The sequence below is a fragment of the Stenella coeruleoalba genome (assembly GCF_951394435.1).
Source record: "Stenella coeruleoalba genome assembly, chromosome: 2".
NCBI lineage: Eukaryota > Metazoa > Chordata > Mammalia > Artiodactyla > Delphinidae > Stenella > Stenella coeruleoalba.
Window position 1 is genome coordinate 11,872,435 of NC_137147.1, and position 16,006 is coordinate 11,888,440.

Sequence of the window (16,006 nt, forward strand, 5' to 3'; positions counted from 1 at the left end):
CCTGACTGTCATTTTGTCTTTTCAAATCACCTTGTTACTTGTTAAAATCACTTTCAAGCCAAGGGACATTTTTTTTTCAATTAAAAATGTCCAGCTTTATTGAGATATCGTTGACATATAACATTGTGTAAGTTTAAGGTGTACAACATGTTGATTCGGTCCATGGACAATTCTTAAAGCAAGAACAGGCCCCCGAGAATCAGGGCCTGAGGGCGGGCCTGGGAGAGTGTCCTCCCCAAGGTTTGCATTGCACAAGCTGACGTCCTGAATAAGTGTCAGCCAATTTCCATCCTCCTCCTCTTTCCCATCCCCTCAGGCTCCCCACCCCTTCTTCTGGAAAATCGTGAGTCTCCTGCCGCTTACCCCAAGCCTCTGCTTCGTTGGGTCTGGTTTCCCAATAAATCAAGACTCTAGTCCCTGTCGCTGTGTTTGTCATGAGTTCAAGTTCTTCCTCTCCCAGAGGGGAATAACTTTCATGGGTGTCCCAATGCCATGACCAAGTGCAGATGCTCTGGATCCCCACCCCCGCCTCAGCCACGACCGCCCAGCCTGGGGACCTCCTCCCCGGGTGGGAAGTAAAGGGTCAACAGGTCCTCCCAGCCGCCCCCCCCCCCCCGCCCGCCACACCCCACCCTCCTGCACTTGCCCGCCAATCGCCTCCCGTAGAGATGCTGGGAGCCTGAGTGTGGCTGCGCTGCCGCCCGGGAAAGGGCTCTCCTCCCAGCACTGAGCACTTGGTCCTGGCAGACGCCCCAAGATTGTTGTGAGGCGTCTAGCCAGTTGGTGAGTGCTGTAATCTGAACCAGCTGTGTCCAGACTGAGGCCCCATTTGCATTGTTTAACATACTTAGAAAATGAAGTGTTCATTTTTAACATTCCTCCTCCAATTGGTTTAATGCTGAATTACTGAAGAGGGCTAAGCAAAACCAGGTGCTTTCTCTGTCAGCTCTCCAGTGGCTCGGAGGACCCAGGCTCTCCCCTTGTCCTCTCCTCGCCTCGCTCGTCCCCCCTGGAATAAAAGTATCGGCGAGCCCCACAGGCCCAGAGGAGGCCGAAGTTCAGGAACTGCTCCGAGGGTCCCGCGCTGAGAGCTCTCCATCTTTTCCCCCTTGCTTCTCCTGCCCACGCGTCTTGGACATGCCAGGATTTAAAAGGTACGTTCTCTGCTCCGGACTTTTTCCTCCAGGGTCTGGAAACCTTACTGCAAACCCGATGGGTGGAAAATGGCTATGGCCGTGATTCAGGCTGTGTCAGGATGTTGGAAAAGGCATTAGCTAGTGATGCAATGATATTGTTAATTGTAAAAAGCTGCGCCTCTGTAATTTCCATCTTGAAGCCTTCTTTTGGGAGTGGGTATTTTATAAGACAGTTTCAGAAGCCAGCATCCGACAGAGGTCGGCAAAAATCTCAGAGCCTGATTCTTTCTTTCTTTTCCGAAAGGGCAGCAAATTTGTGTGCCGTTTAAATTTTTTTTTAAGTTTTTTTTTTTTTTAATTTGAGAGATCAATTACTAGTTCACTAGCAATTATTTTGCTGCATCGGCTGTTGGACAAGCGAACGGGCTAGCTGCACATCCCGGGGCTGGATTTGCTCTATGTCTGTGTGGGATTCTCAAAGGGCATGCGACCCAGAAGTCTCGAGCCAATGAAAAGTGGGGACTGCAGACAGAAATGCATGTAAGCAAACATTTTGATATTCCTTAAGGAAATTGAAGTTCCAGTCAAGTGATCGTTAAAGCTTAAAGAATTTTATCTAGATTACATCTGCAGTTTTTATCCAGCGCAGTCTTGAAAACGTAGCTGCTTTAGACAAAGTGTGTGTGTGTGCGTGCGTGCATGCGTGTGTGTGTGTGTGTGTGTGTGTGTCTGTGTGTGTGTGTGCGTGTGTGTGCTGAAAACGAAGCTGTAATCCTGTCATCCTGGATCAGGGACCAGCACTTCTTGAACAGACAGCCCTGAGATTCAGTTGGTCCCCCACCTCCATCCCCACGTCCACCCCCGCCCAGCTTTCCTCCACTTGTGGATGGAGCCCAAAATAGGTGGACCCACCTGCTTTTGAAAGTTCCGGGGACCAGTTATGAACATCAAAGGATCCCCAAAATTCTTATAGTTAATTAATTTTGGAGTTTTCTAGAGTTTTTCATGACAAAGTGCAGCTATGGGTGACGCTGTGAGAGCAGCAATGCTTGGATGTTATGTCATTTTTGGGAAACCATCTCAGTTAAGCCTGGAGCTTACTTGGCCCCCAGGCCCCAGCTGTGGCCCTTGCAGGAGGCCGGGCTTGAGATGGGCTTTCTCAGAGGAGACCTGTCCCTAGCCAAAGAGGATTGCCCTCTAGCCAAAGGGAGTAGGGGAGGTGGGGTAGGGGGAGAAATGGGTTAGCATGCCTTTTCCACTAGGTCTTGAAGTCCACTGCGTTGTCAGCCTGTCCTGTCTCCAACAAAAACGAGACAGGGTTTTATAACCAACCGAAAGGAAACTTCATGTGAGGAAACAGGAAAACGTTGAAATTCATAATATACAGCCTGGAAAATAAATTTGTTATTGTTCTTTCATTCCTTCCAGATATAAATCTGGCTGTTGTGAATATCAAAAAGCCCTGGGATTTGGCTCTGCACTTTATAAGGTCAGAGCTGTCTCCAGTGTTCTAGAATCTGGCTCACACAGGCACTCAGATGAAAGGAAAACTTGTGGGCTTCCAGGGTCTTTATTCTTTGGATTGAGGACTAGATGAAGGAAGTGGGCTTGCCTCTCCCAACACCACATTAGAGTCCTGTTTCCTCTGGATGTCACCTTAATTCTGGGGCCCTCCAAGTACCCCAGCGTTGCTGATTCATATGCGCCTTCTGTCATGGATTGAGTGAGTTTTGCAGTCTATTGAACGCTCTTTTTCTGAAGGGAGGAATTGTCAAGTGAAGGTATACATTGACAGTAACAGGTCACTAAATCCAACCAGGTGCCAGGTCCACTGAATTACTGAAGAAGCCTTTGAGATCACCTCCTCCAGGAAGCCTTCCCTGACCTTCCATTCCCTACCCGCAGCCTGGCTCTCCTGGCACTCAGTGGGCATTTCTATCAGTGCCCTAACCAAAGGGTATAGACATTGTTGGTTCACGTGGCTCCCCCACCAGCTCTCCAGGGCAGCATCTGGGTCATAGTTTTGTAGTTTTTCTGCCTACCTAGGGTCCCTGCTCACAGCTAGTAACTACTCAGATAAACCCCTGTTGAACTCAGTAATAACAGCACCAAATAAAGCTCTGTATTTGCATAGATTTTTTTAACCACCTTAACAATTTTCAAGTGTCCAGTTCGTAGTGTTAAGTACATTCACAGTGTTGCTCAGTCAACCTCCAGAACTCTTTTCATCTTGAAAAATTGAAATTCTATACCCATAAACACCTCCCTAATCCCTCCTCCCCCTGCCCCTGACACCCACCATTCTGCTTTCTGTCTATAATTTTGATTGCTGTCAATCCTTCATATAAGTGGAATCAAACAGTATCTGTCTTTTTGTGGCTGGTTTATTTCACTTAGCATAATGTCCTCAGGGTTCATCCATGTTGTAGCACTTGTCAGAGTTTCTTTCCTTTTTAAGGCTGAGTAGTATTCCATTGCATGTATATAACACATTGTTTATTCATTTGTTGATGGACACTTGGGTTGCTTCCACCCTTTGGCTATTGTGAATAATGCTGCTATGAGCATGGGTGTACAAATATCTCTTTGAGACCTTGTTTTCAATTCTTTTGTATATATACCTAGAAGTTGGATTGCTGGATCATATAGTAGTTCCATTTTTAATTTTCTGAGGAACCTCCAGACTGTTTTCCATAGTGGCTGCACCAACGTACATTCCCACCAACAATGCACAAGGGTTCCAGTTTCTCCACACCCTCACCAGCTTTTGGCTCTTTTGGTTGTAGCCATCCTGTTGGATGTGAGGTGGTATTGATTTTTTATCTTTAAAGCTAATTGGCGACCGCGATTTTGTTGGATAGCAGCTGGTGAATGATGAAGAGTAGAAATCGCAGGATCAGGGCTCGGTGGCTTATGCAGAAACACAGTTTACTGACACCTCTTCCTAAGTGTCAGCTGTGCTCCTTCTTGGGGCTGCCCAGGTCCCCGCGTCCTCTCCTCCATCAGGGTCTGTGTGAGGCGCACTCTGGGAGCACGTGCGTTCCTTCCCCCTGACACCTCTGTTCCGTGGAGCTCACGTGCTTCACGTTTGTACTTTCCTTTCCTCTCATCATCCGAGGGCACGACGGCTTCTTCACACTGTGGTCATTTCAGAATGAAGACGTTCAAAACTCAGGCAGGTCCCCTGTGTCAGGAGTAAAGGCCAAGCAGCTGGTGAATACATTGTTAATACCATGGCGGTGGGCGTTAGATTTGGAGCAGCAAGACCCTTTATTTATAAAAATGCCACCGAACACATTATCCCAACATATGAAACCAGTGGAGGGGGCACGGTTCTCTTTGGGGTGGTTGGGGCATCTGGAGTTTCCCCGGCCTCTCTGGAGCATCGCCCCCCATCCCCCTGCCCAAAGACAAGCACGAGGTGAAGTCATCATTGTAAACACACAGGCAGCGCGAGAGGCACGTGTTACCCCAGACCTGGGTCCTGGGAGCATCCTGAGCATTTATATTGACTTCTCGCTCCTCCACAGGATACTCACTGTGACCATTCTGGCTCTCTGTCTTCCAAGTCCTGGGAATGCACAGGTAAGACTTTTATTTTGTTACTTATCAGGAAGTGCGTTAAAAACCAGGGCGAGGGTGTCCAGCCACGCATTGTGTTGTTTACCTAAACCGAGCTCTTCATTGTACAGAGATTAAAGCTGGGGCTCAGGGAAGTTGAGACTTGCCCCCGGTGACATAGTATATAAGTGGCAGGGCTGGACCTCGGTGTCCTGGTTCCCAATCCAAGACTCTTATAATCAGATCATGCTGCCTCATTTCTGTCCCTTTGGTGGGGCTGGGGGTCTTGACTTAGTGTAAGTGTTAAAAAGTCAAGCGTGTTCTAGTGTTTCTGGGCAGTGGTGCCCCTTGGGTGCCTGCGTGTGGCCCACGTGGGTGTGTGTGGCCGACATGCAGTTGTGAGGCATCTCAGCGCCCAACCCATGAGGACCCACCTCTGGCCCGGACCCCTGGGAGGAGCGTGTAGGGGGAGCTTGGGCTCCTGGGTGGCTGTGCAGAGAAGCCTGCACCATCCCTGACTTTACAAAGTGACGGTTGTGTCAGCCCTTGAGAAATGTGGACAGATCCCTCCTGAGGAGCTCAGGGCAGCCCCTCTGCATCTCTAGCTCAGAAATGAGAGAAGCCCCACCTCTGAGCAGGGCTGAGGGGCCATGTAGTCAAATGGAAATGCACATTCATTTGCATGAACATATAGAAGACATTACAAAGTCACCAACACAGCCTCTCTAACAGTGGGTTACAGCTCAACAGTTCAGAGCCCTGAAATGGAACCAACAAAAATCTCACTAAGTAGACTGATGGTCTCCCAGACTTTCAGGGTATAGGAGGGAAATCTTAGAATTTCAATTCATATTTATTTTGATCACACCCTTTAAATGTTTTTTCCCTTCATATTAAGAATTTTGAAATATATTTCATTGGAGGTGGAAAGAATCTTGGGAAGAGTACCAAAGACTTTTAGACCTTGGAAGGACCTTGGCGTCCTCTGATCTAGCTCTGTGGTGACAGTTAACATCTAGATCCAGAGAGGGCGCGGGTTATAGTATAGTGTTTATTGTACTGTAGGCACTTTACATGCACTAACAATTTAGTCCTTACAACCACTCAGAAGTAAGTAGTATCCTCTCCATCTTACAGATGAGGAAACTGAGGCATAGAAAAGTTATGCAGTGAATAGGGGCTAGAGTGAGAATTTGAAGCCAGGCAGTGGGCTTGAACCCACACCTGCACGTAGTTGGTGAGCCAGGGCTGCAACTCGAGTCTCTTGGTTTCCTGAACTTCATGGCGCTACCTCCTGGCTCATCCGCTCCATTTCTTTGGCCCCAAGGCCCCACTCCCAGGAATGCAGGCTAAATCCATCATCTCCACAAACCAGCGCATAGCTCAGGGAAGCTGAACCCCATAAACCGTAGGGAAGGCCAGGGAAGGGACCCCCACGGGCAAAACCACACCTCCTTGACTTATTCCTATAACATGTCAGCTCTAGGGGTGATTGTTGAGCCCATGAGATTTTTCTAAATGCATGAAGTTGTAACTCAAGTTGTATGTGAAGCTTGCAGCCCTCAGGGACTTTTGAGACCTGGCGGTCTCTGGAAGCATCTCATCTTTGTGTAATTGTCTTCCTGAGGTTAAAATGGAAGAATTTCCCCAATTCTATTTTTCTTAAAAAACTGACTACATCACTGTGCAGATTTATTTTACACACAGACCTCGTAATCAGGTCGAGGATTTCATGGGGGGCGAAGAATTCATGCCGGGCGCTGCAAAGGGGTTAAATAGCACCCAAAGAAAGAGAGTGGTTGCCCTTAAAAGCAGTCCTGTCCTCTCTCAGAAAGGGCTGAGCACAGGGCAAGCCTCACTGGGCAGATCAGATGCGATTAGTATTGCTCTTCATGACCAGAGCAGGGAGAAGTCCCCATAACCATCTGCTAAAAATGGGCGTTCTGAAGCAATGATGCAGGGGCTTAAAAAGTAATGCTAAAGTGTAAAATGATTGTAAGAAAATACCCAAAAAAAGGGACAAATAGAGGTTATAACACAGATGTTGGTATTATAAATGCCTTGTTTCTTTACCCATTTTCCATACCTCCTGTGATGCAGTTAGAATACTTTTATAGTGAAAGAAAAAAAAAAAGGTAAGTAAGCAGAATGACCTCTCCTGTTTCTCTCTCTCCCTTCCTGCAGCAACAATGCACTAACGGCTTTGACCTGGACCGCTCATCAGGACAGTGTTTAGGTAGGAGGCCACTGAAGATCCTTCTCTGGGTGGGGTGCAGGGACAGCCCAATCACAGGACCATTTCTGTCTCAGCCGTCACTCAGTATTGTCAAATCTGTATCAGCCTTGCCCATGGAAGAAAACAGTGCCACGGGATGGTTGACATCAACGACACCCTTCCATTGATCACCTTCTTTGTGCCTGGCACTGGGTAAGCCCTGCGACAGGGCAGAGATGAGGAAGAATTGATCCCCAGCCTCAAGGAGCTCTCCATCTGTATCAGTTTCCTAGGGCTGCCTTTACAAATGGCCACAAGCCTTAGTGGCTTAAACAACACAAATATATGATCTCACAGGCGCACAGGTCAAAAGCCCGATGGGAGTTCTACCAGGCTAACATCGAGGTGATGGCAGGGCAGTGTTCTTTTCTGGAGGCTTGAGGGAAGAATCCACTTTCTTGCTCATGCATATTGTTGGCAGAATTCAGTTTCTGTTTTTTAAAAATTGAGATGTAATTGACATACAACATTGTGTAAGTTTAAGGTGTGCAATGCGTTGACTTGATATACTTATATATTACAATGTGATGACCACCGTAGCTTAGCTCACACCTCCCTCACATCACATAATTACCATTTCTTTTTTGTGGTGAGAACATTCAGGATTTACTCTCTTAGTATTTTTCAAGTATGCAATACAGTGTTGTTCATTATAATCACAGTAGTGTGCATTATTTCCTTCCAGTTAGAAGTTATCTTCTAACTGGAAGTTTGTACCCTTACATCTCCCCATTTCCCCCACCCCTCCAGCCCCTGATAACCACCATTCTATTCTCTATTTCTGTAAGTTTGGCTTTTTGGATTCCACACATAAGTGATATCATGTAGCATTTGTCTTTCTCTGTCTGCCTTATTTCACGTAGCATAATGCCCTCAAGGTTCTTCCATGTTGCTGCAAATGACAGGTTTTCCTTCTTTCTCATGGCTGAGTAATATTCATATGATTATTATTAATATTATATTATTCATATGATGATAATATTAATAATATCACATCTATCTATCCATCTATCCATCCCAAATCTTTATCCACTGATGCACATTTAGGTTGTTTCCATATTTTGGCTGTTGTGAATAGTGCTTCAATCAGCATGGCAGTACAGATATCCCTTCAAGATTCTGTTTTCATTTCCTTTGGATATATACCCAGAAGTGGAATTGCTGGATCACATGGTATTTCTAGATTTAATTTTTGGAGGGACCTCCACACTGTCTTCCATAGTGGCTGCATGGATTTACATTCCCACAGAATTCAGTTTCTTGTGGTTGTAGGACTGAGGCCCCTGGTTCCTTGCTGGCTGTCGGCTGAAGGCCTTTCGCAGTTCCTAGAGGCCACCCTCTTCCTTGGCTCGTGGCCCCCTCCTCCATCTTCAAAGCCAGCAAGTTAAGTCCCTCACATGTTTCTGTTGCCTCATTTCTCTGACCAGTCCTTCTGCCTCTTCTTCTACTTTTAAGGATTTGTGTGATTTCACTGGGCCCACTCAGATAATCCTAGAGAATTCCCCCATCTCAAGCTCTTCTTTTTTTTTTAAGATTATTATTATTATTATTTTTAAGAGAACCCTTTTTAAAAAAATTTTATTTATATTTGGCTGTGTTGGGTCTTTGCTGCAGCCCACCAGCTTTCTCTAGTTGTGGCTACTCTTTGTTGCAGTGTACGGGCTTCTCACTGCTGTGGCTTCTCGTTGCGGAGCACGGGCTCTAGGCGTGCGGGCTTCAGTAGATGTGGCATGCAGGCTCATAGTGTGGCTCACGGGCTCTAGAGCACAGGCTCTGTAGTTGTGGCGCACGGGCTTAGTTGCTCCATGGCAGGTGGGCTCTTCCCGGACCAGGGCTCGAACCCGTGTCCCCTGCATTGGCAGGCGGATTCTCTTAACCACTGTGCCACCAGGGAAGTCCCCATCTCAAGGTCTTCTGATTAGCAACTTTAATTCCATTCCATCCATACCTAATTCCCCTTTGCCATGTAACCTAATGTAGCCACAGGTTCCAAGGAAGAGGACAGACATTTTGGGGCTGTTCTCCTAGCGCTCCCTCTAGTGGGAGAGGTAGGTCTAGATGGAGTAAACTGTACAGGGTAGAATAAAGTCACTGTCAAGATGAGGTAAAAGCAATCAGTCCTGCAGAAGTAGGGGAGAGAGTGATGCCTTACGTCTGAGGTCAATAAAGAAAGCCTTCACGGAGGTCACATTTGAATTGGGTATTGAAGGATGAATAGGATCCTGAGAAATAGCATCCCAGGTAGTAGGAACAGCATAAGCAAAGATCAGGGCATTGAGAAGACATTCAGAGTATAGACTAGTTTGTTGTGGATGGAGCATAGAGTATAGAAAAGGAATAAGGCTCTCCCCTCGGGGATATATTTACCTTTTTAATGATATTTGATTTAGGCCAAATCATTTGTAGTCTCTGAGCTTAGTTAGGGTTGAAAAGAATGATGGGTGGTGGGGAAAAAGCCTTGCCTTGGAAGCTCTAGGCTCATACTTTGACTTAAGGTGAAGGGGGTTGAGAATGTGCCAAGGGATGCAGAGAGGGACGGCAGCCGTCTTTTGTGGCCCACCAGTTTTAATGACGCTTTCAGGCTTACAGTTAGAAAATGGGACTCCACGCTTCCCTTTCCCGAGGCGGGAGTTGGCACGAGTCTCAGATGAGGTGGCTGGAGTGAGCGGTCAGGGTTCAGGCCTCTCTCTCCCAGCCTCCAGCCCCACATGGAGCAGACCCCAAGGCTGGTGGGAAGCCCCGGTGCGGGGGGTCAGGGCAGCTGCTCACGCTGGCGCCTCAGTTCAGGCCTCCCCTGTCCCTGGCCCCGCAAGGCTGATTTTCTAGAGAACCTACCCCCCTGCCACTCCCACACCCCGCTCTAGACACAACAAGCAGAGCACCAGCCTGGCTGGAAACGGGCCCTGTTTGTTGGCACGGTGTGAGCCGAGTCTCAAGTAAGTCTCTGCTTTCCTAATAAGAAACTAGCTCTCGGCCAAGCCTTGTCTTTCTGGATGCAGCGGACTCTTTCTCCCCGCCCAGCTGTTACTTGGAGTAGAAGTGGGTACAATTATTAGGTCCATCCCAGCGTTTCCCGAGTGTCATATGGACACAAAAGAATACCTGAGATGTTTTTAGGTGGTACATCCACAGGTAAACCATCTTTATTTTAATAGTTATATATTTATTTTTACTTACCTCCTATTTTTGATCATTGATAGGGTTTTTTTCATTTGCTGTCGTGACGTAAGATAAAAAAATATGTTTACTTGGGTTTTCTTTTTCTTTCTTTTTTTTTTATGTGGCCCATTTTTAAAGTCTTTATTGAATTTGTTACAATATTGCTTCTGTTTTATGTTTTGGTTTTTGGGCCCCAAGGCCTGTGGGATCTTAGCTCCCTGACCAGGGATGCAAACCCACACCCCCTGCATTGGAAGGCGATGTCTTAACCACTGGACCGTCAGGGAAGTCCCCACTTGGGTTTTCAGTGTGGGTTCATTTAAGAGAAAAGTATTAAGCATGTGACAGTACAGGTTTTGGTAGCTGTGACCCAAACATCATGATGATGGTATTTGATGGCTGACGTTTGGATGACACTTGTCAGTTTGATTCAATTCAGCCAATATCTGGGGAGTAGCTGCCAGGCCCAGCCCTACATGTTTGGGAGCAGATGCTGGTAAAGAGCGTTTGGGTGTCCTTCATGGCGTTCTTGGTACAGAGCTCTGCTGAAGTTGGCACAGTGTGGCCAAGGGGCCACTAACGCCTGTCCTTTCTGTGGCCCTTGCAGATATTGATGAGTGCCGGACCATCCCCGAGGCCTGCCGAGGAGACATGATGTGTGTTAACCAAAACGGCGGGTATTTATGCATCCCCCGAACAAACCCAGTGTATCGAGGGCCCTACTCCAACCCCTACTCCAACCCCTACTCAGGTCCGTACCCAGCAGCTGCACCCCCGCTGTCAGCTCCAAACTACCCCACGATTTCGAGGCCTCTCATGTGTCGCCTTGGATACCAGATGGATGAAGGCAACCAGTGTGTAGGTGAGTAGCCCAGCGTCCTAGGCTTCCTCTCCATTGGTGAAGGCATCGTCCTAGTCTAGCAGGTCAGCCCCAAATGGGAAGTCAGTTCTCATGCAATGAACCAGTGAAACAACCTACGTGGTACACGGTTCTTTCACTCTTAGCAGCCTGTGTCTCTGGGTACCCTCCCACCCAGGGAGGAGTTTAGTGTGCTGTCTTATTGATAGTCCCCCAGAAAGCCAATTTGTTTTTTCTTTATTTTCATCTATCTATCTGTCTATCATCTATGTATCTATCTATCGATCTATGTATCTATCTATCATCTATCATCAATCTGTCATCTATCTATTTCTATCTATGTCTATCTGTCTATCAATCATTCATCTATGTATCTGTCTATCTGCCTTTAGGTCATATCTATCATCTATCTGTTTGAAGACCAAGGTCATGTTTTCTCTCTTCGATAACAAATATGTCTGGTCAGATGCAGTAAGTGAATCCCAGAGAGAAGCTCTAGAAAGGACCAGCTTTCTAGGGTCTTCAGCATTACTCACCCTCGAATGGAACGTTTGCTCCTGAAACAAAAGAAGACTTGAGGGCCAGGGCCAACTGTTCTGGAAAGAAAGTGGGGTCCTTGGGTGGGGACCAGGCTTCTTTGGACCAAAAGGAGCCTCGCTGATGGGAGCTCATAGCAAGAGTGGACCTTGGGGAGGAAGGAGACGCCATATGCCATGATGTCCCCAGGCTGTTGGCAAGTGGTATGGCAGGTGCCCTGGTATGCACTGGTGCTCTGTTGGCCAGTGTGGCCTTGGTGGAGGTTTACCTGGGATCCTCCCTTGTTGCTTCAGCTTTGGCTGGACCAAAACTTTGCGACTGTCTCCAGCTTTGGGAGATGGTCTAGAGTGATGACGGCTGCAAAGGTTTTGATCATGCACCCCATCTGCAAAATCTTTCTGAGCCTGGACCCTTACTGTGTGCATGTTTATAAATTACATGCGTATCCTGTTATTGGAATATGGTTGGAGGAGTGTAAAGTATATGTAAGAAATAGAAACATTTAAAGGATGTGATCAAAATAAATATGAATTGAAATTCTAATATTTCCTTCCTATACCCTGAAAGTTTGGTAGACCATTAGTCTACTTAGTGAGATTTTTGTTGGTCCCATTTCAGGGCTCTGTAGTGTTGAGCTGTAACCCACTGTTAGAGAGGCTGTGTTGGTGATTTTGTAATGTCTTCTATATGTTCATGCAAATGAGTGCATTTCCATTTGACGACATGGAAATAATATGCAAACAAGTATCTCTCAGAGCTAAAAGGGAAAATTGGATACACCTTAACTAAACTTCTCTATTCTTACTGGTCTCAAGGGGTGTGTGTGTGTGTATGTGGGGGGGGGTGGGCGGGGAGCTGGCCGAGGGTCACTTTGAACATAGATAAGTGTTCACGGGAAAGAGTAGACTGAATCAAGCCGTGGACTGAAGCACTGGTGGGGAAGATAGTAACGTACTTCCTTAGAACCAGTAGAACAATAGGCCGCTGTAACTGGCAGGGACTTTAACAGTCTTTAACTGCAACCTCTTCCTTTTATAAAAAAGGGAGTGTGGACTCCACCAAGTTAGGTAATTACGGGAGTCCAGCTCTCCTGACAACCAGGCTACGTTTTCCTAACTCGCCCATGTGACCTCTCTCGTTCGGTAGAAGAGAAACGATCCCGAAGCAAATGCAGAGAAAGAGAGGTTGGGGGTGGGGTGATGCTCTTCCACGATGTCCTGTGGGGCCGGACAAGCTGAGTGACCATGTGCACGTCTGGAAGTGAGGAAGGGGGTGGAGTGAGCCGCCGAGTCACTCCAGGGTTTCGGGAGGGGCTTCGGATGGCTGTAGGGCTCCCTGATGTCTTGGGCAGTCCTGCAGGCCCCTTTTGGGGAACAGCCTGGAATGGCCACAGGGCTCTCTGAAGCACCCCCCTCCCTCCCACAGCCCTCTTTCCAGGATCCCAGTGCCCTCGAGAATAAGACGCGGCTGGGAACCCTGTTTATCTCCTGGTCCCTGTGACGTCATGCACTTTTTTACAGGCCCCCAACCTGTCACACGGGGGATGTGGAGTCTTCATAATAGCCCTTTTGTAAGGAGAATACGATCCAGGAACCCTAGGAGGACTGGCACCCGGCCCGTCCACTTCCAGAAAGTTCAGCCTTATGCATTCATAAGTCCCGGGTTCCTTCCAACCTCCCTTCACCCCACCCTGCCTTTTCTGGTTTACACAGGTCCTTCTGGGCATTATGAGAGGGGAAGTCATGGGGAGGGGGCCCCAGAAGGACGGGAACAGGGATGAGAGAGGCGGGCCTGGGAACAGGCCACAGGGAAGCAGGGCTCAGAGACGGGGGGAGAGGGGGGAGGAACCAAAGGAACCAAGACGGGGACATTGTTGAAAGGAGAAGCAGGTGATTGGGGTCGTCACTGCCAGAGAAGGAGTGTCCCTTTTTCCCAGAGTGTAGGTCTGATCCTGGGGAGGAAGCTGGAGTAAGCAGCTCCAGTGTGATGGGGAGAATTGGGAAACGCTTCTAAAACTTGGGTGTTCTGCGAGGGGAGGACCACATCTCCAGGGGGCCTTCTTCTCCTCTTCCTCTTCAATGTAGAAAATAATCGACAGTGATGATGGCAGCAGTAGGAATAAAACCAAACATGTAGTGCTGCGTGCCAGGATCTTTACCTGAATGAACATGTTGAATCCTCACCACAACCCCTGCGGTAGGACTATTGTTGTTCCTGTTGGCCCTGAAGCACAGAGAGGTTAAGAATCTGTCCAAAGTCACACAGCAAATGAGGGCTGAGCCAGGACTTGAACCCATTCGGGCTCTGGATGAGGAAACTGAGGCTCAGCGAGGTAAAAGTTTGTTCAAGCCTCTCAAGAGTCAGTCCTGGAGCCATGATGAAAAACTAGGGCCTTCTCTTGCCTTGTTTTTTTTGCAAATAAATTTTTGTTCTGTAAAACTTTGAACCTAGACAAAAGCAGAGAGATCATTATGAGCACTTGTCTACTTTTCACCCAGTTTGGTCATTCTCAACACAGACCCACTCTCATTTCTTCTTTACTCTGACCCAGTGGATCAATTTAAAGCAAATCTCAGGCATCAAATCATTTTATCCTTAAATACTTCAGAATGTATCTCTAAGAGATAAAGCTTCTTTAAAAAATCATAGTCACAATACCATTATCAAACCTACAAAATCAACAATAACTCCTTTTTATCATTAAATATCTGGGTGGGATTCAACTTTCCTTGGTCATTTCGTAAATGTCCCCTTTCTATTGTTTTCTTTTAGAATCAGATCCAAACAAGGTCTACAGATTGCATTTGGTTGACAAATCTCTTAACTATGTCTTAATCTTCTTTGTCTCTCTTACCACGTATTTGTTGAAGAGGCTGAGTCGTTTGTCCTGTAGAATTTCCTGCATTTGGGATATTGCTGCTTGTGTTGTCGGTGTGGTATATAACGTATTCCTTCAACCCCTCTACTTTTCCGTAAACTGGTAATAGTTAAATCTAGAGACTTGATCCAGTTGAAGTTTAAAGTTGGGGGCCAACTGTTTCCTACGTAGTGCCCTTGCTCTTTTGTCCTTTCCATGCCCTGGTTTCTTCCCATAAACTGTAAGTAAGTCTGCCTTAAAAAAGCAAGTGGACACTTTTCACTGAGGTTTTACTCTTTCTGGGTTTTGGACCCACTTTCAAGGTAGCAATTTCCTGCCTTGTCCCCTGCCTCTGCAGGCTGGGCCGGGCCAGGCTCAGAGCCCGGGTCCCTTGAAGCCCTGAGCTTCCTTGTTGACCTCTCTGTTTGGTGTTCCACTTGGGAGGTGACTAGACCCTGCTCTTTCTGGAACAAAGTTTGGCCTCAGATTTGAGTCCACCAGCCCCGAGATGTAAGTCTGGATCACTCAGGACCTTTGCAGGCAGAGTGATGCGGGCAGTAATCCAAGAATTACAGTTCAGGAACCAAGAAGGTTTTTGTCATCAAGAAAACTGACATCTTGGCTTGTGGGTGCTCAGCACCAGGGCAACTTCCATGAGGGTGGTGGACTCATGGCTGGTTAGACTGTGTCCCCCAGATGCTGGCCCCTTGGGCGATCTGGTGGTCAGCATCTCAGACGATGGAGAGCCAGATAGACATGGTTACTGGCAAAGAGGAAAGGGCTGTTGCAGGAAAGGCAGGATGCTGTGGCGTTAACAGTGTTGGTGCTGAAGACTCAGGGAGGGGTGAGCTGAGCGACTGGGCCCCTGGGATTTGAACCCCCATTAAGGAACCTTTCTATCATCATACTGCCTCTGAGAATAGGACCTCTGGCTAGGGTCCCTGAATGTTAATGCCACTTGTTTACGCGTATTTGTCCCGTTTGGGGCTCGACTCGTCACCACTCTGGGTGGACATTCTTCGTTCTGGCTTTGCTAATCAGCTTGGCTCAGTGTCAAATCTAGGGACTCCACCAATAACTGATGCTCGTGAAATGTTTCACAACTGAGAAAGCAGTCTTTTACGAGAGCCGCGCTACCCCAGGGACTGAAGGAATTCCTCTGGTCATTTGTGAAGTTACAAGCAATATCTTTATACTCCCTCCTGGCCTGGGGTTTTCTCATTGATCAAAGTGCCTGAGCGGGCAGAGAGGAACACAAATGGATCCTTTTGGAAGATGAATGGCATTGGCCTGAGGCTTTCTCTTGAGTTATTTTTCCTGAAAGCCGGCCAATGTGTATTCAGTCACTGTTTATAGAGCACCTCTTTGGTGCCAGGCTCTGGCTTAGGCACTGAGGGGGCAGGGAGTCTGGGCACAGCCGTGGGGCTGTCTTCAGAGCTTACCGTCAAGGAAGGGAGATTAGTCACGGAACAAGCAGCCTCTGGGACAGGACATCAGTAAGAGCTGAACTCTGATCCCAGAGCAGCTGTGTACCAGGTGGCCTCTGATTGATTCCTGAGAATTTCGAAGAGAAGGCAGAGATGGGAAGGCTGTGTGTGCTGGAGTGGAGAGGGCTGGAACTG

The 16,006-nt window shown here is 47.5% G+C and overlaps 1 protein-coding gene across 4 annotated transcripts in view; it reads left to right on the plus strand.

The window, feature by feature from the left end:
- Positions 1-711: 711 nt before the first annotated feature.
- Positions 712-16,006, plus strand: part of FBLN5 (fibulin 5) — an 83,022-nt gene continuing 67,727 nt past the window's right edge. For 2 of the 4 annotated variants that reach the window (XM_079914183.1, XM_079914185.1), the window contains exons 1-4: positions 712-1,154; positions 4,667-4,721; positions 6,882-6,933; positions 10,739-10,993. In XM_079914183.1, the coding sequence (XP_079770309.1) occupies positions 1,138-1,154; positions 4,667-4,721; positions 6,882-6,933; positions 10,739-10,993 (379 nt within the window). In that variant the 5' untranslated portion in view covers positions 712-1,137. Of the gene's footprint in view, positions 1,155-1,218; positions 1,677-4,666; positions 4,722-6,881; positions 6,934-10,738; positions 10,994-16,006 lie in introns of those variants that run through there. The other 2 variants (XM_079914182.1, XM_079914184.1) reach the window with 2 other exon arrangements.